General features: G+C 56.8%; 1 protein-coding gene across 2 annotated transcripts in view; it reads left to right on the forward strand.

The window, feature by feature from the left end:
- Window positions 1–22394, forward strand: part of LOC132008270 (CD82 antigen-like) — a 47324-nt gene that overhangs the window by 21231 nt on the left and 3699 nt on the right. For both annotated transcript variants that reach the window (XM_059386812.1, XM_059386813.1), the window contains exons 2-6: window positions 3381–3463; window positions 7754–7826; window positions 11894–12018; window positions 12157–12231; window positions 21191–21292. In XM_059386812.1, coding sequence (XP_059242795.1) covers window positions 3401–3463; window positions 7754–7826; window positions 11894–12018; window positions 12157–12231; window positions 21191–21292 — 438 coding nt within the window. In that variant the 5' untranslated portion in view covers window positions 3381–3400. The remainder of the gene's footprint in view (window positions 1–3380; window positions 3464–7753; window positions 7827–11893; window positions 12019–12156; window positions 12232–21190; window positions 21293–22394) is intronic.

The following is a 22394-nucleotide window of genomic DNA, read 5'->3' on the forward strand; positions in this document are numbered from 1 at the left end:
GATTTGATTTAAAGACCCCGTTGGCCAGCCCCTGCCCTACACCAGCCCTTAGAGCCACCGCATGGATGAGAAGACTGAGGCTCAGATCCCCCAGGTCATCTGAATCCAACTTTGGGCGGGGGTGGGGTCCCTGAATTTGACACCACCCCACATCGCGATGCCACCTGGGCATGTTCTCAGCCTGAGCTGACCCCCCAGCCTTCTTGGAACTGCCCATCGTCTTCTCTGTTTTGCTTTGAGGGGGAAACATCTGTACTTGGAGGGAACAAAGACCATAAATCCTTGGATGTTGGCCAACATGCCCAGGAGCTGCCACCCCAGGCTCTGGTTCTCAGCACCTTCTCCCCCTTCAGGTGGTTCCCAGGTGGTCTCTGGGCCTGCCCAGATTGGCTGGACTGTCTGCCAGGCATGGGGCAGCCTCGACTCCCGTTCTGGCATTGGAGCTCACCCAGATACCTCCTGGAGAGGATCAGGGAGCCCAAGGGGCTAGGCAGCCTGGGTTCTGTCCTCGATGGTCCATGTACTGGTGATCTGGGGCGAGCTCCTTCAGCCCTCGGTGCCTCAGTTTGCGCGTAGGACACTGAAGGGCTTTGCCCGAAGCCTAGGACAATTTGTATGAGTCCCTGAGACCAGAGAGCTTGCTCAGAGTCTTGGAGCATCAAGGAATAACCGCTCGGCAGCCTCTGCCTCCTTCTTTCCCACTAGGGAATCCCAGCCATCCCCGAAGATCCCTTTATATGGTCCAGATCACTCTCTGGAAGGAGGCACTTCCCAGTGGACAGACCTTGGGCTCTGGAGCCCAGCCCTGCTTGCGAGCTGTGTGTCTTGAATGAGTTATTTCACCTCCTGGGCCTGGGGGGATTGAAGGGGATGACACACAGATTTTGGTGGCTGCCTGGAGTCCCTCCCGTTCACCGGCAGCTACCCCTCCCTCAGGGGCCCCAACCGAATCTACTTTCGTCCACAAATTGCTCGTTTCTGAGCATCCCCAACCCTGCGAGGCTGCCCTGGCTGGCCAGCCTGAGCAGAGGATGTGGGAGCGGAACCTGTAGAAACCCCCTTCCCGTACTTTCTAGAAGCAGGCAACGGTTGCCAAAGACCGCTTGCGTACTTTTCCAGTTGCACAAGAACCCAGCGCACGCCGTCAGGGCCTCGGTTGCCCCTAGAGTATAGTCACTGAGGTTCTTCCCAGTAAAGGCGTGACCTTTCTGTAGATTGGGGTGCAGCCTGGGTCACCCCCCCCTCGGGGCCTCCTGAGTCACTTACGGGGAGGAAACCCAGCGAGGAAAGCCGGTCCAGGTAGGAATGAGAAACGTGACCCTGGGTGAGAGGATCTCTCCTCTGCTGCTGTTCTGCTCTGTGCAAGTGTACGCAGAGCCTGTGGTCGGTCCAGAGCTGTGTTGGGACCATTCGCTGCAGGGCTCCCTCCGGCCAGCCTGGGTTCGGGATCTCCTGCCACAGCGTCGTCCTTGTTCGCCCCACACTGGGTCTGGGGTCAGCCCCAGGTGGAGTTACCGAGGGCAGACCTCCCTGGCTCCTAGAGTCCCTGGTGTCCCTGCGTTTCTTGGGCCCAAGCCTTGGACCCTGGTAGACTGGAAGAGCCATTCAGTCTAACGTCGCCAGGTAGCACTTGAATCCCCAAAGTAGTAACTCACACTTCGCTTCCATGCCGCTTGTGACAGGGTGCTCACTACCATCCCAGACAGCCTTTTCCTTCTTTGGGCAGTGTTGCTTCATGCTGTGCCCCAGTCCGACCCCCAGCAAGGCAGCTAGAGAACATTCTCCCGAACTGAGATGTCAGAACCCCGAAATGGACCCCCTGGGAGGTAGTGAGCCCTCCCCGCTTCAACCCTCTCTCCTCTCCCTGAAGGTATAGGGAGTCAAAGCTGAGCTCCGCCTGGCAAGGATGATAGAAGGTGGTTACTTCCAGAAAAAGGCAGAGGGGACTTCCTTATGGAGTGGGGAGATGCACAAGGCTTAGGACTGCCTTCTACCCTTGCAGGAGGAAGAAGGGGTGAAGCCAACCCATTAGCTCTCCTTCCCTCTGCTTTGTGCCCTGCTCTCCCCCTCCCCCGACATAGGGCCTGTGGGAACAGGACTGGGCCCAATGCCTACTTCCCTGCCCCCAAGCCCCACTCTGCCTGAGCAGCTGTCCCATGCAGCTGTCCCGTCCCCAGCTGCCCCGCACTGGCTCCTGTCACCCCACAGGGCCCGAGAGCTGGCCGCTGTCATTCCAGGATTGTGTGGCTTCGGGGAAGGGATGAGGGCAGCCAGCTTCCCTCTCTAAGTCCTGCCCTGGCCTGGGGTCCGTCAGTGTGGAGAGACACACCAGCGCGCTCCAGCATGGTCTGTGCTGTTTCAAAAGCACGTGTGTGTGTCACCCAGGATGACAGTGAAAAATGGGCAACAGCCGTGTGTCTAATGTCGAGTACTGACTACATGCTTTGGGACAAATCTGTATCTGGGACTTTAACCCTGGGATCCTTGGGGGCTCCTGAATGGGCTTAATGGGGCTTCTGAACCCCCAGACATTATATGTAAAATGCTGCCCATACCTGAATTTTCTGGAGGAAGCTGACCCTCCAAAATGTGAAACGATCAACAGAAAGGAATCCTACGCAGCAGGTGAAGTTACATTGTGGGGCATTTTACCAGCACACGCAGAGTGTATTGTCGAATGAAAAAAGCAGGTTACGGATCCCTCTATACGCTAAGAGCCCAGTTTTGTTTAAAACCATCTGTGAAACACATGCTGCAAGTTGAGCTACTAAAATGAGGACAGTTTTTATTTCTGGGGTGAGAGAAAAAAATTTTTTTTTTAAAATTTTTGTGTTAACTCTGTTGAATGTTCTGTTCATTGGATGTTCGACAATGCACACTTGTGCCCTTTGTGAAGAGATGGTGGAGGGAGCTCTCGGTCCCTTTTCTGAAAGGCTGGACCTCCCTCCTGACCCAGCAGGCCCCTGCCCCAGAGAGGGCTACGGATCTGTGCCACAAGCCACTGTCTCCCCTCTGGGTCTCCAGCAGTCACCCGCTAACTTCCTGGCCTCCTGGCTTTGACCAGCATCCATCTGGGTATTTCCAAAGTCCGAGAAGGTCTTAAGTCATTTCCCTCCAGGCCCTGCCCAGTCGAGGGGCCTGTCCAGACTCCCAGCTGTCAAACATCAAGCAACCGAGATGGCCTATAGGCCTACACTGCCTAGCTGTGTGGCTTTGGGCCAGTCATCTAACCTCTCTGGGACTCAGGGTGCCGTAAAATGGGACCTCATGTTAGTCCCTCCCTCTGGGAAGATCTGCGGTCGGCGGGTCCGGGATGCCTGTCAGCTTTGTTCCCTTTCCCTCCTGGCCTTGACCCACCTGCCTTGTCTTCTTCCTGCCAGGGAGCTCCAGGACCATCAGGATGGGGTCAGCCTGTATCAAAGTCACCAAATACTTTCTCTTCCTCTTCAACTTGCTCTTCTTCGTAAGTATGACCTGCACCAGCCCACTGCCTCCCACAGAGACTCTCCCCTGGGGCTACCCAGGCTCAGACCCCCCAGAGACTCCAGGCTGCAGGGTGGTGGTCAGGGGTGGTGGGTGGGGGTGAATAGACCAGGGTGAATAGAACCGGGAGGGGCCAGCCAGGAGATGGCCTGCATTCCAGCTGGTTCTGTGGCAGAACACTGGATGCCCATTCCCCGCTGTCCCCTCTCCTGGGGCACTGAGGGCTGGGCTGGTCCGGGTTGGAGGTGGGAATGGATGGGAAAGAGCCCCCCGGGTGTCCCCTAACTCATCAGCAGAGACGTCTCTGTGCCGGCCCCTGACCCTCCTGCACCCCCTCTGAAGATCTTGCTGTTACAGCTGCCACCCCTCCCCCGCCCTCATGCCCACTGTGGGGGATGTACCCACACCCCCAGAGGGTGTGCAGGAGACCTGCAGGCTTGGGGCCAGTGTGGAGACACACACCCCCGACCCCAGACCCACCCTGGCATAGGGCTGCCCAGATGTGTAAGGCCGGTGCACATCTGAACTGGTTTTCCTGGGACCTCAATTTTCCTCTCAGGCCTGACACTGACTCCTCTTGCTTGGAGTGTGTGTGTGTGTGTGTGTGTGTGTGTGTGAGTGTGTATGAGTGTGTGCATCATGGGGCAGGGGGAGGGTGTAATGCGTGTGTCAGTGCACATGTGTGAATGTATGTGTGTGCATAAGCGTGTGTATGTGTTGGGGAAGAGGGAGAGTGTGATGCGTGTGCAAGTGTGCATGTGTGTAAATGTGTGAGTGTGTGTGATGGGGCAAGGGGAGAGTGGGGCATGTGTGAGTGTGCACATGTGTCAATTGTCTGTGGGTGCTTTAGTGTGATGGGGCAGCAGGAGAGTGTGATGCATGTGTGAAGTGTGTGAGTGCATGTGTGTGTGCGATGGGGCAGGGGGAGCGTGTGATGCATGTGTGAGTGCACATGTGTGCATGTGAGTGTGCATGAGTCCATATGTGATGGGGCAAGGTGTGTATGCATGTGTGAGTATGTCCGTGTGTGAATGTATGTGTGAATGTGTGATGGGGCGGGGGAGCGTGTGATGCATGTGTGAGTGCACATGTGTCCATGTGAGTGTGCATTAGATGTGCGATGGCAGGGGGAGTGTGTGATGCATGTGTGAGTGTGCATGTGCGTGAATGTATGTGTGTGCAAGTGTGTGATGGGGCAGGGTGTGTGTGCACATGTGTGAATGTGTACGTGCATGAATGTGTATATGATGGGGCTGGAAAGCGTGTGATCCATGTGTGAGTCTGCACGTGTGTGTGTGTGTGTGTGTGTGCATGAGTGTGTGTGTGTATGTGTGAGAGAGATGGGGCGCGGGGAGTCCTGAGAGGCTTTCCTGGGTGCAGGGTGCTGCTGGGGGCTGTCTCCTCTGGGTGGCTGGTTTATCCCCTACTGTTAGAAAATCAGGCTGAAAAATAGGATGTTTATTATTATATTTATTATGATTCAGATTTACTCTTAAAAAGTGCACACGTCCAGGGATATTTTTGAGAGAAGAAAGTGCCTCTGAATGTTCATTTTGGGATTCCTGAGAATTTGGATTTTATTCTTTATGCTTTCCTGCCCCTTTTCCAAGTTTTCTACAGCGGACACGGATTCCTGGGGGAAAAGTTGTTCTACATTGCAAGTTACATAGGGTCGTAGACAGTTTGGGAAATAATCATTCTCAATTCCCCCTCCTAACTGTGCCCCAACACACAGAAATGAGCGTGTTCCCGGCACTCCTACGGACCGCTGAGGTGCCCCTGCCCTGCCGGCTCTCGTCCTCTGTGGACCGCAGCCGGGTGTGGAAGCTCTGCTGAGGGCAGGGCACCTGGGCTTCCCCAGCCAGATAGTCATGTCCCTCCTGGCTGGACCGGGGCTCTAGAAAACAGTGGCCATACAGCCAGAGCCAAGCCTTTCTTGGCAAGTGCTTGACCCCTGGGCCTCCACCCGGCTTCCAGGGCCAGCTGGCCAGGACTGGGGAACAAGAGGGTCGCAGTGCCATGCTTCTGTTCCCAGGGACCCTAGGATTGGAGAGAGGCGGCTTTGCAGTCCAGGGGCCCAGACAGCCAGCTCACCGCATGCAGCGGGAGGGAGGGGTGGAGACTTCGTGGAGAAAGGAAACAGGGTTGATGGTTTTGGCCAAGGGGGTCCCTTCTCCGTGGAGCCAGAGACTGGAAAAGCTGGTCCCTGGCCAGAGCTTTGGGGGTTGGCTCTAGTCTGGTGTTAACTCCCTGTGTGCTGGGGCCAGAGATGGCCCACCAGAATATGGGGAGGGGTGGGCAGGGTGAGAGGGAGCTCTTATCACAGGAGGGTGCAGGGAGAGGGGACCAGGGACAGTATACCTTGGTTGGTTCGTCTCCTTGTTCACTCACCACACATTCACCAAGTGGGTATTTGACCCTCTGTGCGTGCAGACCCGGTTGTAGGTGCCAGGCGGATACTCACCAACAGGGGAGTCATGCTTTCTGCTCTGGGGGTTCTGTTCGGGGCAGGGGATGGGTTCCTGCAGCTATGCAGGGTGCTGGGCATGAAGGTTACGGCCCCCAGGAGAGCAGGTTATAAGGCCGCCGACCTTGTCGGGACGGTCCACAGAAGCTCCCTGTCAGAGGCAGTGGCGGTGGGAGGAGTTCCAGCAGAAGCATCGAAGTCCAGTGTGGGGGAGTGGGGCGGAGTGTGGGGCTCCAGGGTGCCTGCCGCGTCGGCCTTCCAGGAATCCTGCTCTCTGTTCTACGCACATCGGGAAGCGGTTCCGTGATCAGACTTGTGGTTTGGAAAGTTTGCTCTGGCGGCTGTGTGTGTTCGCGTATGCTCACATGTACATGTGTACCTCCTTGCCTGCGAACTCCTGGCCCCAGATGCCCCAGAAAATTACCTCGTCAGCTTTTCTGAGCTTCACAGAAATCCAGGAGCCGCTGACGCTCTGCTGTTCCGGGGGAAGGACGCTGGTCTGAGGGTCCCGGCTCCTGGCAGAGCCCTGTCCGGAGATTCTGGCAGAGCTCGGGGGCAGTTTGTGGGCAGTGTGGGGGGGGGGCAGGGTGGTGCCCCATAGTTCCAGTCTGGGTTCACAGAGAAAGAGGGGGTCATGTGCCTCCCCAGTTCTGGCTGGCCGCCTGACTGGGTCTCTTCCTGGCTGGCCCATCGCCTCAGGGCTGGTCCAGCCACTCCGGATGACAGTCTCTGGTTGGGAAAACTGCAGAGGCCCCCCTGGGTTCTTGCTGGGGATTTCCTTCGTGGGTGCTTGGAGATGAGCTGAGGAGGTTAGCTGGGCAGTCCTGGATTTCGATCTCCTGGGGGTTGTGCTTGCCCAGAGGGAATTTTCTGTCCCGCCCTCACAGGAGGTGAGCAAGTCAGGCACTCTGCTGCAGGGCTCTGGGGGCACAGAGCAGACTGTGGGCCCAACGCCTGGCCACTGGCCAGCTGTGCCATGAGGTGCGGGCTTGGGGTGGACAGGGCCTCAGGAATCTGGGAGCCAAACTCCCCTGTTCTATGAAGTCCCCCTTCATCCCGGCAAGCTGCGTCATCTGAGACACACCCACCCAAGGGCAGACCCTTCCCCTCAGTGGCTCCTCAGTAGCTCCCTGTCCCCAGAGACTGGCTTTCCAGGTGATGTCCCAGGACGGGTCCAAGTATCCTGCAGCTAGTGTGAGCCACAGTCTGGCCCGGGGTAGTAGTCAGACCTGGCTGCGAGCCCCAGAAGGATGGAATGGGTGACCCTTGGCAAGGTCGGGGCCTCTGTGTCCCCATTTGTAACGTGAGGACGATGACAGGGTCCACCTGGCAAGGAGGGGACAGGTGGCCTGCTGGGAGACACTGGGGAAGAATGTAGGGTCATCAGCAGCTGCTGTTGTCTTTAAGGCGGCCCGACTAGGGTAGGGTAGGGTGAGTGAGGTCCTCGCTTGGGGATGACGAACAGCATTGCAATGTTCCTATCAGGGCTTAGCTCCTGGAGTGGAGGGGGTGAGCACAGGACAGGGCCAGGAGGTAAAGTCGTGGGGTACCCCTGGGAGGAGGCTGTACCCCTCAAAGCTAATAAGTTTGGTCTGACCATGTATGGGGGTGGGGTAGGGGAGATGGGAGGCACGAGGGACTCCCCCACACACGGCTTTGTTGTCTGGATGGCTGGGACTTGGGGTGTGGGGCCTGAGGATGGAGGTGGTGCACCCCCCCAACCCCAGGTCCTCCTGGCCTGGTGCAGGGGCAGCTGGGCAGGGGTCCCCACAGGCTCCAACTGACTGCACCTTTTCTTTCCAGATCCTGGGCGCGGTGATCCTGGGTTTCGGGGTATGGATCCTGGCCGACAAGAGCAGTTTCATCTCTGTGCTACGTAAGGGTCCTTCCCCGTGATCCCCCTGCCAAGCTGGCCCCGGAGCAGTGAGCCAGGGTGGCCCTCAGGGCTGCCCGCAAGAACTTGAACCTGAAAGGTCGCTTTTCTAGCCGTCCTTGGGGCCTCGCCCAGGTCCTGTGCTGACCACTCTACCCCGGGGCCCCCCTCTGCAGGGGTTTTTGGGAGGAATTTTCTCTCCCTCCCCACACAAAGCTGCTGTTGTCTGGAGAACACTGGGGGTTGAGGGAGGCTTGCTGTCCCAGCCCGGACCCCTGCCCTCAGGCCTGACCGTGAGAAGGCCTCTTAGAGTCTCTCCCTCCATTTGCCAGCTCAGTGAGATGTGGGCCACACTCCATCCCCGGTCAGTTTAGAGAAATGTAGGAAAGGCTGGGAAACACAAATTGTCAGGAGTCCAAGCTGTGTCTGCTCCGTGCCTGGCACCAGCTAGGTTCTTTGGGCTTCTGGACTGAGGAAGAAGACGCCGGACATAGCACCCACGGTCTGGGCTCATTATGGGGCCGGCAAGGGGCCAAGCATTTTGCCCATAAAAATTGCCTTGATCCCTCGACCTTCCTGTGAGGTAGGAACTGTTCCTGTCCTGCCTGACAAATGAAGAGATGGGGCTCAGAGAAGTGATGTCCCTGGCTCATGTTCCCAGAGCTTCCAGTGATAGGTATGAGGCTTGCTGCACTGACCTCATGGATGCCCTGAGGTGGACGGGAGGCACAGCTGAGGGCCCCAAGGAGCACAGTGATGCCACTGCCCTCAGTGAGTGTGTCCTTGGCTCAGTTCCCTCCCAGCTGCCGCTGAGGCAGCAGGTTTGGACTCAGGCCCATGACAGCTGCTTGATTTGAATAAAGCGGAACCAGGCTGGGATGGGTGATGGAGAGGCCACACCTGTCACTGTGGCCCCAAGGGGCTAGGCCTCCCCTCGGACCTGAAAGGAAGCAAGGATGAGCCACCCTCCAGCCACATCCGATGCAGCCTGGGGCTCTTGGCCCTGCCTCCTGCTGGGGGTTGGGGGGCTGCAGACTGTTCCCCTGTTCTGGGGTGAGGCTCTGCATTTCCAGCCCTAGTGGGATGCCCGTGCTCCCCACACCTTCCCAGCCTGGGATGCACTCTCCTCTGCCCTGATTAGGCCCGGGCTCCCCACTTCCTGTCCTGGGCCACACCCAGCAGGCACAGTGCCAGGGGGCAAAGTCTCAATTCCCAGCTCAGCCTTTGCTTATCTGTCCCCTGCACCTTGCCCCAGGCTCCAGGAAAACCTCTTAACTGCTCCTCCGGCCTCCTCCCTATTCAGTTGGAAGACTCTCCAGCTGCCAGAAGGCAGAGGTCCCCTAGATACACTGGTAGATGCACCCAGAATGTTTTCACAAATACAAGAGTCCCGGGCCCACCCCAGGGGATCAGACTCCATTGGTGTGCGGGCGGGGACCTGGAGCACTGTGGTTTTTACAAAGCTCCCCGGGTGATTTCCCCAAGCAGCCAGGGTTCTGAAACACTGATCCAGCAGAGAGAGAAGACTTGCTAAGAATCACACAGGGCTGGGACCCAGGGCTCTGACTTACTACAGACGTTCCAGGCCCACATGACACAGCTCTCCCCTCAACCTAACTGGTGAGGACTCCCTAACTGGGAGTCCATGGGGTGAAGTGTGTCTGTCTCCATTTCACAGTGGAGGAAATGGAAGCACAGGAAGGGAAGTTAACTTGTCCCAGGAGACTCAGCCAGGAGTGGGAGCTGGGATATGAACAGGGCCATGGCTCCTGAGCCCCACATACCCCAATATACTGCAGGGTTTTCACACTCGCTACACAGTCCTGCCTTAATCAGACCTTGCTCTGTGGTCAGGAGCACAGACTCTGGAGCCAGGCTGCTGCGGTTCAAATCTTGGCTCTGCTACCTCCTAGCTGAGTGATCGTGGGCAAGTTACTTCACCTCTCTGGGCCTCTTCGTCTGGAAAATGGGGATAATCATCAAATCTATGTTATAAGGTGGTTGTGAGAAATGAAAAGTGTTTAGAACAGCTCCTAGTAACCAGTCAACCCTATGGAAGTGATGGAGTTGGTAAGAACATCTTGAAGAAGTAGGATTTAGTTCCATTTCACAGAGAAAGAAACAGAAGCCAAAGGATGGCCTGCCCAGGCTCAGACCCTGTTCACAGGAGAGCTGGAATGGGAACCCCTTTCTTGTTGCTTCCGGTCCCTTTCATGTGGAGCCACTTCTGCTACTCTGGCACCTGCCAGGCCCGGCAAGACCCAGACGTTTCTGCCGTGCACAGTGGAGGGCCTCCCCAGAATGTCCACTTGGCCCCTTCCTAAGTCAGGGTGCTCAGATCGGGGCCAGCCTGAGATCCTGGGTGCGGTCAGGGACTGCTGTCCGCTGGGTGTTCTGAGAAGCTGAGACACTGCAGCTGGGCTGGCCTCCTGGGGAAGAAGCTGAGTTGGGGAGGTCTCAGCCCTGGGTCTTGCCTGCTGGGCATCTGGGTGGCCTCTTAGCCTGGCTGGGCATCAGGGCCCTTAGGGACAAATCAGGATATAAATCGACCCTCATGGGTCTGGCGTGGACATGAAGCGATTTGGAAATGAAGGGATGATCCGGATAAAGAGCCGTGTTCTGGCAGGCACACAGTGGATTCCAGACTCTGCCAAATTTCTTTTCTCTGGGAGTCATCCCTGGGAGGAACCCAAACCAAGGAAGCTTAGAAAAAGTGGATTGGATGGCCTCCTCCTGACTATGCCAATTGCTGAGAGCAGGGCGCCGAGGACCTAGAATGAAAATGGGAGCTCAGTGCCAGGAGCCCCCCCACGCTCACCCCAGCAGGGGCACTGCTTCCCCACTCCCCTCCCTACCCCACCTGCCTGGGGGGATCCTGTGTGGAGCTGGGGGGTAGGCAGCCCTACCCTGCACCCTGAGAACAGGGTGGGCTAGCCAGCTCCTCCCGAGCTCCAGAACATTTCTGTCTGTGACCAGGAAGTGGGGCTGAATCCGGCCCTCCTGTCCATCCACACTTGAGCTTTGTAATGATTGCTTAAGGGTGCTCAGGGGTCCTCGGTGGCTGGGGTGGGGGTCTCAGCTTCTCTCAGGCCCCCCCACGGAGCTGGCCCATGTCCTCCCTGATGACAGCCACTTGTGCCAGCTCTGGCCATGCCTTGCCTGGCACATTAAAATTGCAGGTTCCGGGTGGCCTCCCAAGAAAGTCTGTCCAGTTGTACGGACCCAGGAATCTACTTCCCTAACGGGTTCCCCCTGATCCAGTAATGCATTCCAGGCTGCGCGCCAGCCTTCTGGAAACATCCTGCCCTCCGCCTCCCGGAGAGTGCAGGGGCTTTTGTCGGGGGAGTCTGCCACTCCCTGCCAGGGGGAGGCCCATCTGCCCTAGCTCTTCTGCATCTGACAGCCTCTGGGTACAGGGCATCTGGAGGTGGGCGTGAGTTGCGTCCTGTTCTGGCGGGCGATGCGCTGGGCTTCTTGGGAACTGCTGGTCAAGTGCTCTGACGGAACCCAGACCTTTGCCCACAGGGGCGCCCCCAGAGAGGGTATCTTGTCATCAGGCACCTCTCTATGTCTCAGGCATATCACAGGTCAGACTTCCACGGGCCCACTCTGTCTTGCCTTCTTTAAGTATATCCTAGCTCCTTCCTCCTTGCTGTGCCCACCCCCCACCCCTCCTTCCCCTCCCCCACCCACCTGCAATGCCTTCCCCTCTCAGAGCTTCACTAGGCTGCTTCTAGGCTCTCCTCTGCTCAGACCAGCCTTTCCCAGCCACCCAGCCCACTCCCCGCCCCATGGTTGTGTACTGGAGCTAGCCTCCGTGTCCCTGTGGCTCTCCCCACAACTGGGGGATCTGTGCTGTGTATTGTCCCTACATCCCGCCCCACTGGGTGGCAGCTCCTGGCCATGGGGACCTCAGTATTCTGACTCCTGTCTACCCAGCAGCTAGCACAGCGCCTGGTGGGGGCCGAGCCCAAGGGAAGCAGTGCTCGACCTTCGGCCTTCCCCTGATGGCGTGCTTAATGAGGGTGAGACAGCTGGGCCTGACTTAATGTCCTTCTCTCCATCCCCAGAGACCTCCTCCAGCTCGCTCAAGGTAGGGGCCTGCATCTTCATCGGTGTGGGGGCCGTCACCATGTTCATGGGCTTCCTGGGTTGCATTGGTGCCATCAAGGAGGTCCGCTGCCTGCTGGGGCTGGTGAGTACTGCCGGCCAGCTGAGGGGCACCTGCGTGTACCCTGGTTCCAACTGCGGGAGTGCCTGCAGGGGTGAGCAGGGCGGGTGCACCCCAGGGGACTGGGCATGCAGCTGACTCCTTGCTCCTCTGTGTCCCCAGTACTTTGCCTTCCTCCTCCTGATCCTTATCGTCCAGGTGGCTGCAGGAGCCCTCTTCTATTTCAACATGGGCAAGGTAAGCACTCTCCTGGCCCCTGGCTGGGCTGGGCCTGGAGGGGGATTGGTCCCAGGGGGTAGGGGAGAGACCAGGGGCCCCTCAGCTGTCTCAGACAAACCCAGAAGGTCTGGTCCCTGTGATCTCCTAGTGAGATGGGAGGGGTACAGCATTCTGGGCAGGGTCGCCGTGGGCCTGAACGCAGCTCTACCCCAGCACCTTGTAGCTGGGGGACGGTAGGCAAGCTGCTTGCCTCTTGGGGCCTGTCTCCCCTTCTGCAAATGGAGGGCAATAATAATTTAGCTTCTGGTTCTGATGAGGATTCAGGGGGATTATCATAGTAAAAACATAGCACAGTGCTCGGCATGGTCAACGCCCAAAAGATGTTGTTCATCTTGTTTTTATTCAAGCACCTCAGCAAGTACTAAATCCATGCCACTCATCCATAGATGGGGCACAGGGAGGACACTGTCAATAAAGAAAATCAGTTTTGTGTCACAGGGAAGGCACTCAGCATAAAGGAATAGAAAGGCTATCAGGCTGACATTCACTATTGACTTAATCAGAAGTCAGGCTAGATCAGAGACGATGCTTCTGGCTGTCTGCTCAGCATCCTCACCATGCCACTCACTAGATCACTCCACTCACCTCATGGTCACAAGATGGCTGCCAGAGCACCATCTGTGCTGCTGTAGCCGGAACAGAGGGAAACGGGCAGTGCCAGACCTGGGCCATCCCTTTGATCAGAAAAGCAAGTCCTCCAACAGTCTTCTCCAGATTGGGTCACAAAGGTACCCTGCCTTTAAGGGGACTCTAGAGACACAGGCACAAGGGAGAAGGGAAGCCAGGAATAACTGTTGGGTGAGCCAGTTGATTGTGACTATCAAAGTTAGCACTTAAGGAGCACCTACTGTGTGCACACAGTATCTTCTGGAAGCTTTACACACATTGTCTTATCCTTCTGGCAGCTGGGCGCTGTGTTTCATTGACAGACAGGGGAGACAGGTGTTCAGAGAGATATCAAACAATACTGTCAGTAATACAGGGACTAGAACCCCCGCACCCCTGCGGTTGGTTCAGTGCACACCATGTATTACTGTACGATGCTGGCCACTTTGCTTTCATTCTTTCACATACTACCCCGTGATTCCCCATCCGACAGGTGAGGGGCTAGGGTACCCAGTCAGCCAGTGGCTGGGCCACGGGAGGGCCCAGAGCTCACCCCAGATCCACTGCACATGGCCTATGCCCTGGATGCCCCTGGGGGCCACCGCTTTCCTCCAGCGATACAGTTCTTACCTAGCGATCAGGGAGGCGGAGCTGGTGGCTCATGGGCTCCTAATTTTACCACTTGAAGGTCCGGTTGTTTCAGATCACTTCTTAGAAGGGAGGCAAGAAAACATTACACCAACATCAACAACTAACACTTCGTGAAGCCTAGAACAAGGCTGCCACCCCCTGTGGCGGGCAGACTGTGCTCACTGAGCTTTTCCTCCCTGGGGTCCTGTGTGGTCATGGGCATGTCACCCTCATTTTCAGATGTGGAAGCAGAACGCAGAAATGAGCCCCCCTGATCAAAGGTCACACGGCGAGTAAGCAGCAGGGCCAGGCTTTGAACCCAGGCGGCTCCTGGTTCATACTGGTGTGATTTTCATAGCAGTGGCTCCTACCTGAGTCTGTTTTCCTTCTTTATAATCCACTCCTAGCCTCCCAGAAGTAGAGTTGAGTTCCAACACAGGCACCGGGTAACTAAAGTCAAAACGAGAGGGACTGGAATGCACAGTGGGAGAGGAGAAGCAGTGGCCCTTTCCCAGAAGTAGAGTTGAGTTCCAACACAGGCACTGGGTAACTAAAGTCAAAATGAGAGGGACTGAATGCACAGTGGGAGAGGAGAAGCAGTGGCCCTGACACCAGGACACTAGACACAGTAGCTGAGGGCTAACTTGAATACTGAGCTTCCTGGAAGCCGAGGCAAAAGGGGAAATAGTGGTTTCAGCAGATGAAAGGGAGCTCGCTTGGCTACCAGACAGGGAGGCAGCATTTAAAGGAGGGCAACTCTTTTCTCAGTGAAAGGATTGTAAGATCTGGTCTTTATTTCTGCCCTGTGCCACCTGGGGATTCTCTGGGACCCAGTTGGTGGTAGGTCATAATCAGGGTGGATAAGAACTGGGCCCTGGTAAGCTGGGTTCCATGACTCAGAAGGCGGTCGGCTCTGTAAGGGTCTCGGGCAGTCTGCCTTCTCACTGTCTGATTTCCCCATCTCATAGTAATAACGACGACCCCCATCTCGGGCCCCTGTTGAATGCCAACCACATGCCAGGAGCGGAGCAAGTAACCTGATACACACTTCGGTTTTACAAACATTTTCCAGTTTTAAGAAACTGAGGCAGAGAGCAGCAAAATGACTTGGCCACAGCCACACACAGCTCAGATGCTTCAGAATGGAGAATTCCATCCCCATCCCTCTGACCCAACCAAGGCCCATGCCTGCCTTTCCAGCACCCTGCCTCCCTGTGGGCTGGTATGATCTCCGCTTGGCTGACAGCCAGCAGCCCCGCCTCAGTGGCGTCCCACGGCCCCAGAGCAAGGCTTGTTTGGAGAATCAGGACTCCTGACTCCAGTCCAAACTGTCCGCCCTACCCCGTGATTCCCTCCCCTGCCTCCCGCTCCTCCTCCCCACCAGGCTCCATACCCCATGCCCCCAGGTCCCAGCCCTCCTCACCTTGGCCCACCTCTCCTGAAAGGCAGAGGGACATTTCCTGGATCTGCTGGGGATGTTCTGGCAGTGCTCGCTCACTCAAGTTAGAATGAATGATTTATTTTTTCTTTCCCAGCACATTGTAAATCCCGGTGGAAGACTAAACATGTCCTTGATGATGTTTATTCCTGCCGATGAGGTCCAGCTGGGGAAGTGGGTCTTGTTGAGCCTAGAGGAAGAGAACTTCTAGAGGCAATGGGCTGTCCTTTCTCTCACTCTGCAGGCCTCCTGGGCAGGTGGAAGGAGTCGAGCCACTGGGGTCCCCTCTGCCCCTGCCCGAAGTGGTCTCTGGGGATGCCATTTGTCCCTCCTGCCCTGAGTTCCCAGCAGCCACGGTTCCCCGGGCAGCAACAGGGTAGGCTGGGGGCCTAGGGCAAGGCACATGGCCTCTCGAGCCCGGGCTTCTGCATCTCTGAATTGAAGGGAAAAGCGGCTGGGCCCCCACTCCCACCCAGAGTTGAAGGGAGCACAGACTGCAACACTTGTATAAGATAGGGAGGGGGCCAAGGCCTCAACTCTAGGACTCAACTGCCCGTGTTGGAATCGCTGCTCTGAGGCCCTCAGCAAGTTACTCAACCTCTCTGTGCTCCACGCATGTCACTGGTCAGACAGCGGTAACAATACAGGTCCGTTCCCCTTAGCCGCAGTTCTGAAATCCGAGAACCACTCTGAAAAGCAAAAATGCCCTTTGCAGCTCGTTCAGTGGCAGAATCAAACCCGAAGAGAAGCCAGGCTATTCGTGGCCTCTGTGTACCCCATTCAGGGGGCCCTTGGGAATTATGAATGGGAAAGAATGCGGGGTGTGACCCAGACCCCAATCCCTTTCTAAAATTGGAACACTGCTCAGTGCCAGAGCACCCGGGGCCCCAAGGCCCATCTCCCCAAGGCCATCTCCTAGCTCTTTGCTGCGGATTTGAGAGCCCCGCCAATGGGAAGGGCCTGAGTAGCGCCTGGCCCGGAGCAGACACCTCCTGGACTCCTTGGGAGGGCTCACTGGTTCCCATCATTAACTTCATTAATGCTTAGTAAGGGCTCAGGAAACGGCAGCTGTTCCTCTTGTCTTTGGTGTTAGTCTTAGCGAGAGCCGTGGGCCAGGATTTGAGAGTGGGGATTCCTTTAGCTCTTTGCTCATCTGATCACGTATATCCAGCCCCAGTTTGGTGGGCCTGGCCCAAGTCTGGGCTTCTAGGGCCCTGTGTTCTCGGCTGGGATCTGCCTCTGGCTGCCCCAGGGGCTTGGACAACTTGCCCAGCCTCTTGGAGTGCCAGCTGACATCTCGGGGGCCTTTCCCAGCTTTGACGCTCTGGGATTCTGGCTTGTCCTCTCCAGGAAGAGGAGAGTGGGAGAGGGTCTCGAGGAAGAAAGGGAGTACTCTCTGCTGGGACATGCCGGGCACTGGCCTTGGCACACTCAGGCAGGCCCTGCTGCTCCCCTGCCCAATGGCCCACAAGGGTGAGGCCGCTGAGGCTTCAGTGGATAATGTCAGGGGGCTGCGCAGAAGAGCAGGGCGCTGAGGGCTTGAAGGGGAAGGAGCTCGAGTTGGGCTGGGTGGGTGCTGGGGATTGGGGTTGGGGGCAGTGGCCCAGCCACACTGCTGTGCCCTTCCTCACCCTGGGGGAGGCTGGTCAGGAACACGGTGATGCCCTCCCCGCTCTTACCCTTTCCTACCGGAGAAGCTCAGAGGAGCCAGTGTGCGTGTGTCGCAACGCCCTGACCTATAGGTGGTAAGGGGTTCCCCAAGGACAGTGCTGTTCTGTGAGATGCCTGCTCCCTATGACGGAAACTTCCTGATGCTCTGGCCCAGGTTGCTACCAGCCTTGGGGGTGGACAGCTGGAGCTAGGACAGAGACATGTGACCTTTGTCTTCCCTTTGGGAAGGGGAGGAAGGCCTGCAGGCATTCCTTCTGGAAGGGGATCATGGAGAGCAGTGGGATGGAGAGTCTTTTTTTTTTTTTTTTTTTTTTTTTTAGTATTTTATTTATTTGACAAGAGTGAGAGAGGATAAGCAGGGGGAGTGGCAGAGGGTGAGGAAGAAGCAGGCTTCTGGCTGAGCAGGGAGCCCTATGTGGGTCTCTATCCCAGGACCTCCGGATCATGACCTGATTCGAAGGCAGATGCTTAACCGACTGAACCACCCAGGTGCCTTGGGTTGAAAATTCTTAAGGCGCTGGGTGCTGGGTGCCCGTGTGGCTCCTTGGCTCCGTGGCAGTGGAAGGTGGAGCCTGACTCAGACCCCGCCCTCAAGGAGTTAACTGGAGCCTGGGGAGTTCTGGGTTGCTGGTTATGTACTTTGCTGCCTGCTTTCAGGAAAGACTCGGGTGCGGTGACTAGGAGTAAACACACCACCCCCTCTGCATCCACCACTACCAACAAGGGCCCTCATTTCTTATTGGGATCCCAGGCTGAAGCCTCAGACCCACTGTGTCTGCATTCTGGCAAAGCACCTGGCAACATGTCCTATGGGATCCCCAGGAGAAGACAGGAAGATGTGGGTCCATTTCATTGCTTGGGGCGGTGGGGGGGCACCTCGTTCTCGAGGGCAATTTGATGCCTAGAATAAAGAGCATGGAGAGAGGTCAGCACACCATCCCAAGGAGTGGGTGGAGGAGCCAGAGAGGAGAGGGGGTGGAGGGAGACCCAGTCTGGTCTTGAATATCCAAATGGTTTCTCCTGGGAGAGAGTGATCTGATTTGTTTCAGCTGGTCCCCTCTGGAACTTAAAATGAATTGCTTACATCAAGAGCCTCCCCACCCCCGCAATGTGCCATTCTGTGGGGTCCTGAGTTCTCCATACGGGGAGAATTTAAGCAGAGCCCAAGAAGGTATGGGAAGGGCTCTTACTGAGGTCTCTTCTAATCCTGCCTCTGTGTGAAACAGCAGGCTGCAACAAGGTGGAGTGCAAGCACAGCCGGTGGTAGTGGGGAGCTGCCCCAGAGGGGACGGTGGGGTGGGGGTGGGGAGGGTGGGGGTGTGTGGGGGGTGTGGAAACAGTGGGGGTCGGCTGCAGTTCAGATCGCAGGCTTCTGGAGCCTCCCCATTAGGGTTAAGTCCCGTCTCTGCTGCTCGCTAGCTGTGTGATCTTGCCTCTGGATCTGTGCTCTGTGCTGGGAAATGGGGAGGAGGGACCGGGCAGCTTTCCAGGACTGGCCTCGGAGGCGTGTGACCTGAGTGGTTACACAGGGCCCTCCGCTTCAAAGGGTCCATGCTTGGTTTATACTCTGCTGCTGCTGCTGCTGCGTTGAAATTTATAATCCTTTTTAAGCAAGGGACCCTGCATTTTCATTTTGCTCTGAGCTGTAATGAATGCTGCTGGTCCTTGGGAAGGACTGTTTTTTGTTTGTTTGTTTGTTTTTTAATCCTGGGCACAACTCTTCATTGCATAGATAGTAACGAGATAGGCCAGAGCTGGCTGGAGGCTCTGTGGGATCCAGATTTCTGAAGGCTGCCCCTGGGACTCTGTCCTTCTCAGTCCCTTGATCTGGCTCTGGCTCTTCTCTGTCAGCTGCCTTCTTGGGCAGGCAGTCCCCCGTAGGCCCTCGTGTTGCCCGATGAGCAGAAAGAGAAGGTCACATTGGGTGACAAATCCCATCCTTGAAGCACTCCCTGTGCCCAGGGTGGGGGAGGTCGCGGATGGCAGCCTGGGACTTGCCCATGGCAATGAGAGGGGCAGGGCTTCCGGGCTCATGAAGGGATTGGGGGGGTTACCCCTAAGGAAAGGAAGTGCTGTTTCTAGAAGGGAGAATTGGGTGCAGCGCAGGGAGAAACCCCAGAAGCGTCCCCTACAGGGACGAAGGAAGAGAGTGGGCATCTTCCCCCTTCCCCTTCCCGCTTGCTCTTGTCTCAGGCATGACCTGGTTGCCAGGGTGACTGCCCCTGAGCTCCCGACTCGGCCTCCTGGGCATGGGGATCCCAAGGCATCTGCTGAGAGCTGAACCAGCCCCTGCGGCGGCCGTTGTCCCTGTGGTCTCGCTGGGTCTCTCAGCTCCCTTCTGGGCTGCAGGATGAGGTGGTGTTTCCATGGAAACCCCCCAGCCTCAGTGGAAACCACTGGGCTTCCATCACTTTTCTCATGTCAGGGGACCTGAAATAGGGAAGTATGGGCTGGGGTATAAATAAAGACAAGGTGGGGGGCGGGGAGGGCAGGTAAGACCGCTGTGGGAGAAGCAGCTGTCCATGCAAATGCCCCCTTCTTTCCGGATCATTCTCTCCTCCCCCCCCCCCCCCCGGAAAAGAGGCGGAGCAGAGAGGGTCAGGGCAGAAAGACCCAAGCCTGCAGGAGCCCCAGCTGTAGGACGGGGAGCTAGCTAGCTGCTTAGCTTCTCCAGGCCGTTCCTTCACACGCTCTGACCTCCTTCAAGCTGTGCCCAAGTGGTTTCAGTGCTGATAGAGCTTCACAGGTCAAAACTTGGGTTCCAGGGCCAAATCCCAGCTCTTCACATGTTGGCCGTGTGACCCATGTTGCTGTGTAATCACGCTCTCTGAGCCTCATTTCCTGCATCTCTATTAATGCACAAAAAAGTACTTAGCATGGCTGGTTTCAGAGAGGTATTTGATAAAACTTAGCCGCTGTGATTCGTTGCTGGTAGGAAGGCTTTGTACCTTGTAAAGCTCAGTGTGAGTGAAGGGAAGAGAACCACGCTGGGGATTCTGTCAAGAGGGAGGGGGCAGAGAGCAGGCCTGGGGAGCGGGGCTGGTTTCCCAGGGCCGTGAAGGGAGGGGGCAAGGAGCCAGGGCTGCTGGTCTCTCCAGAGGGTTGTGGGTTTTCTGAGCTGCCCGCGGAGAGCTGAGGCAGCCCACTCACCGCGTTGTGAGCTGGGCTTTGAAAACCCCTGCCAGGAAGTGTCTGTCCTATATCCTGATTCCCCTTTCTCCGGAACCCAGGGACAGGTTTGTGGCGGTCCCCTCGGTACCCTGGCCTCTCACCCTGGGCTTCTGTGGTGACAGCAGGTGGCTGTGACTCGTTTATTTGTGCTGGTGTGCCAGGGAGGCCCCTGGACAAGGTCCATGGGAGAGGCCAGGCGGGGCCAGGCTTGGTCTGGCTCTCAGGGTGGAGGGCAGCGGAGGGGGGCGGTGGGGCCTTGTTCCTACCTGGGGCTCGGGGCCCTGTTCTCAGTTCTCAAGGTTGGTTTCGGGTTTGCCTCCCTTTGCACGGCTGACTTGTTCCTGAAAAGCTGCCTGGGTGCGATCCTCTGTTGAGAGCCGCCCCTGGGCGGCCTTTGGGGCTGAGTCCTTTTATTCCTTGTGCCCCTCATCTGCCTTTGTAAATCGTTGTTTCCTTGGTGGCGTTGAGAAAAGCAGATGCTTCTCTCCCTCACCAACGGACCCTGAATTCCCCGACACAGTCAGGATCTGGAGTTCGCAGGGTTGCAGGGCAGGCATGAGGACTAATGGGGAGAGTATGTGAGTACTGCCCTGGGGCGCAGCATTAGGCGGTGAACGTACAGCCATCCGTTATTCAAGTACAGCTCACGTCTGACCTGGCCAGGCTTCACCAGGTATGGTCCTTGCTCCCATGACTCTGACATTTTAGTGGAGGGGAGACACAGTACATCCTGAAAAGGAATGAGCTCGTAATGACAATGCTATGAAACAGCAGGCCCACCCTTGCAGGCTGAGGAGAGCCTGGGAGGGGGTGTTGGAGGGGACAGAGAAGAGATATATTCTGTAGGATGGTCCAGGAGGGCCTTTCGGAGGAGGTGACCTTTAAACAAAGCCCTGGAGGAAGTGGACCAGTGAGCCATGTTAATATGTGGGGGAAGAGGATGACAGGTGGAAGAGGAAGTGCAAAGGCCCTGAGGCACGAGCATGCCTAGCAGAAAGACAGCAAAGCAGATCTGGGTAATTGAAGTAGAAGGTGAAAAACAGAAAATGGTTTGGGAAGAGCGGGGGCGAAACAAAGCTGGGCCTTGTGGGCCACTGACAGGATGGCGGTGTTCTTCCTGAGGGATGAGAGGCCACCAGAGGGCGCTGAGTGCCGAATAGACTACAGCGCAGCTGTGGTAGGTCCTGACTGCCCCGGGCTTCCTGTGATGGCCAGCAGGGGCCTGGCACCCTAGAAGCACTAGAAAAGCAGCTGGCATGAATAGTAGGATGCTTTTGAGTGTGAGCATGTCCCCAGAGGGGGGTGGGTGAGGAGAGAGGCCGTTTAAGTAGATGTGACCAAAGGTGGGGAATGGGTTTCAGGAAATCCGACCTTGACCCTTACTCTCCCCTCCGTCTGCAGCTAAAGCAGGAAATGGGCAACATCGTGACCAACCTCATTCAGAACTACAAGGACAGTCATGAGGACAGACTGCAGGAGGCCTGGGACTACGTGCAGGCCCAGGTAAGGCGACGGTGGCAGGGGTGGGGGTGGCGTGAGCGTCCTGGCCCAGTGTGTCTGAGTCTGGGTGTCGTCTGCCTGACTGAATATTCCAGAGAGTTTGTATATGAGTGTGTATCTGTTGGGGGCAAGGGGCCTATGAGTTGTACCCCTGCCTAGCACCCCAGCTCCCACCCCAGTCTCTCAGGGGGCCCAGGGTCTTGGAGGCTGCCCGGGGCTCCTGATGCCCCCAGTCTATGGCCAGAGCAGGAGGGCCCTCCTCGCAAGCCAGGCTGGGGAGTGTCAGGAGTCCCTCCGGGGGGTTAAGGAACTGGGTGCCAAGGCTGATGTGCAGACACGAGTCTGAGTGGAGGCTACCTCTGGGAGGGTATTGGCATGGGATATACCCATGGGAACCTTCTGGAGTGAAAGGAATGTTCTATCTAAATCCTGATCCAACTGGCAGTCATGTCAGTCTATGTTTAAAATTTTGTCAAGCTGTGTGTGTGTGTGTGTGTGTGTGTGTGTTCCACCTCAGGTAAGTGAGAGAGACAGACTGACTGAATGAAGGAATGAGAGAATGACTGACTGACAGATTCCATGACTGACAGACTGAATGAATGAATGATGGACTGGTGACAAAACGACTGACTGACTGACTGAACGAATGATGAACTGACTGACTGAATGAATGAATGAATGACAGAATGAATGAATGCATGCATGAATGATGGACTGACTGGCAGACAGAATGACTGACTATATGAATGAATGAATGAATGAATGAATGGTGGGCTGGCTGACTGACTGAGAGACAGAATAACTGACTGGCCCACTGGGTTCCCAGCATGCCCTGATGGCGAGCCAGTCACCACACACACAAACGGACCTCGGGGATCAGGTCCCAGAGGCTGTATGCCCTTGGTGGGGACCCAGCGTCTCTGGGCTGCCGCAGCGGCCTCCTATCTCCCGAGGGGGCACCGGCCACAGCGGTCACTCAGGGCCTGCCTGCAGCTCTGACTGACTGCCGCCTGGCAGGGGACTGGGGTATGAGGGGCAGGGGTGGGGGCAGCGGGAGTAGGTCCGACTCCACGGCACCAGGAGAGCAGGGATCTGGAGACGGGAC

The sequence above is a fragment of the Mustela nigripes genome, unplaced genomic scaffold (assembly GCF_022355385.1).
Source record: "Mustela nigripes isolate SB6536 unplaced genomic scaffold, MUSNIG.SB6536 HiC_scaffold_76, whole genome shotgun sequence".
Classification (NCBI taxonomy): domain Eukaryota; kingdom Metazoa; phylum Chordata; class Mammalia; order Carnivora; family Mustelidae; genus Mustela; species Mustela nigripes.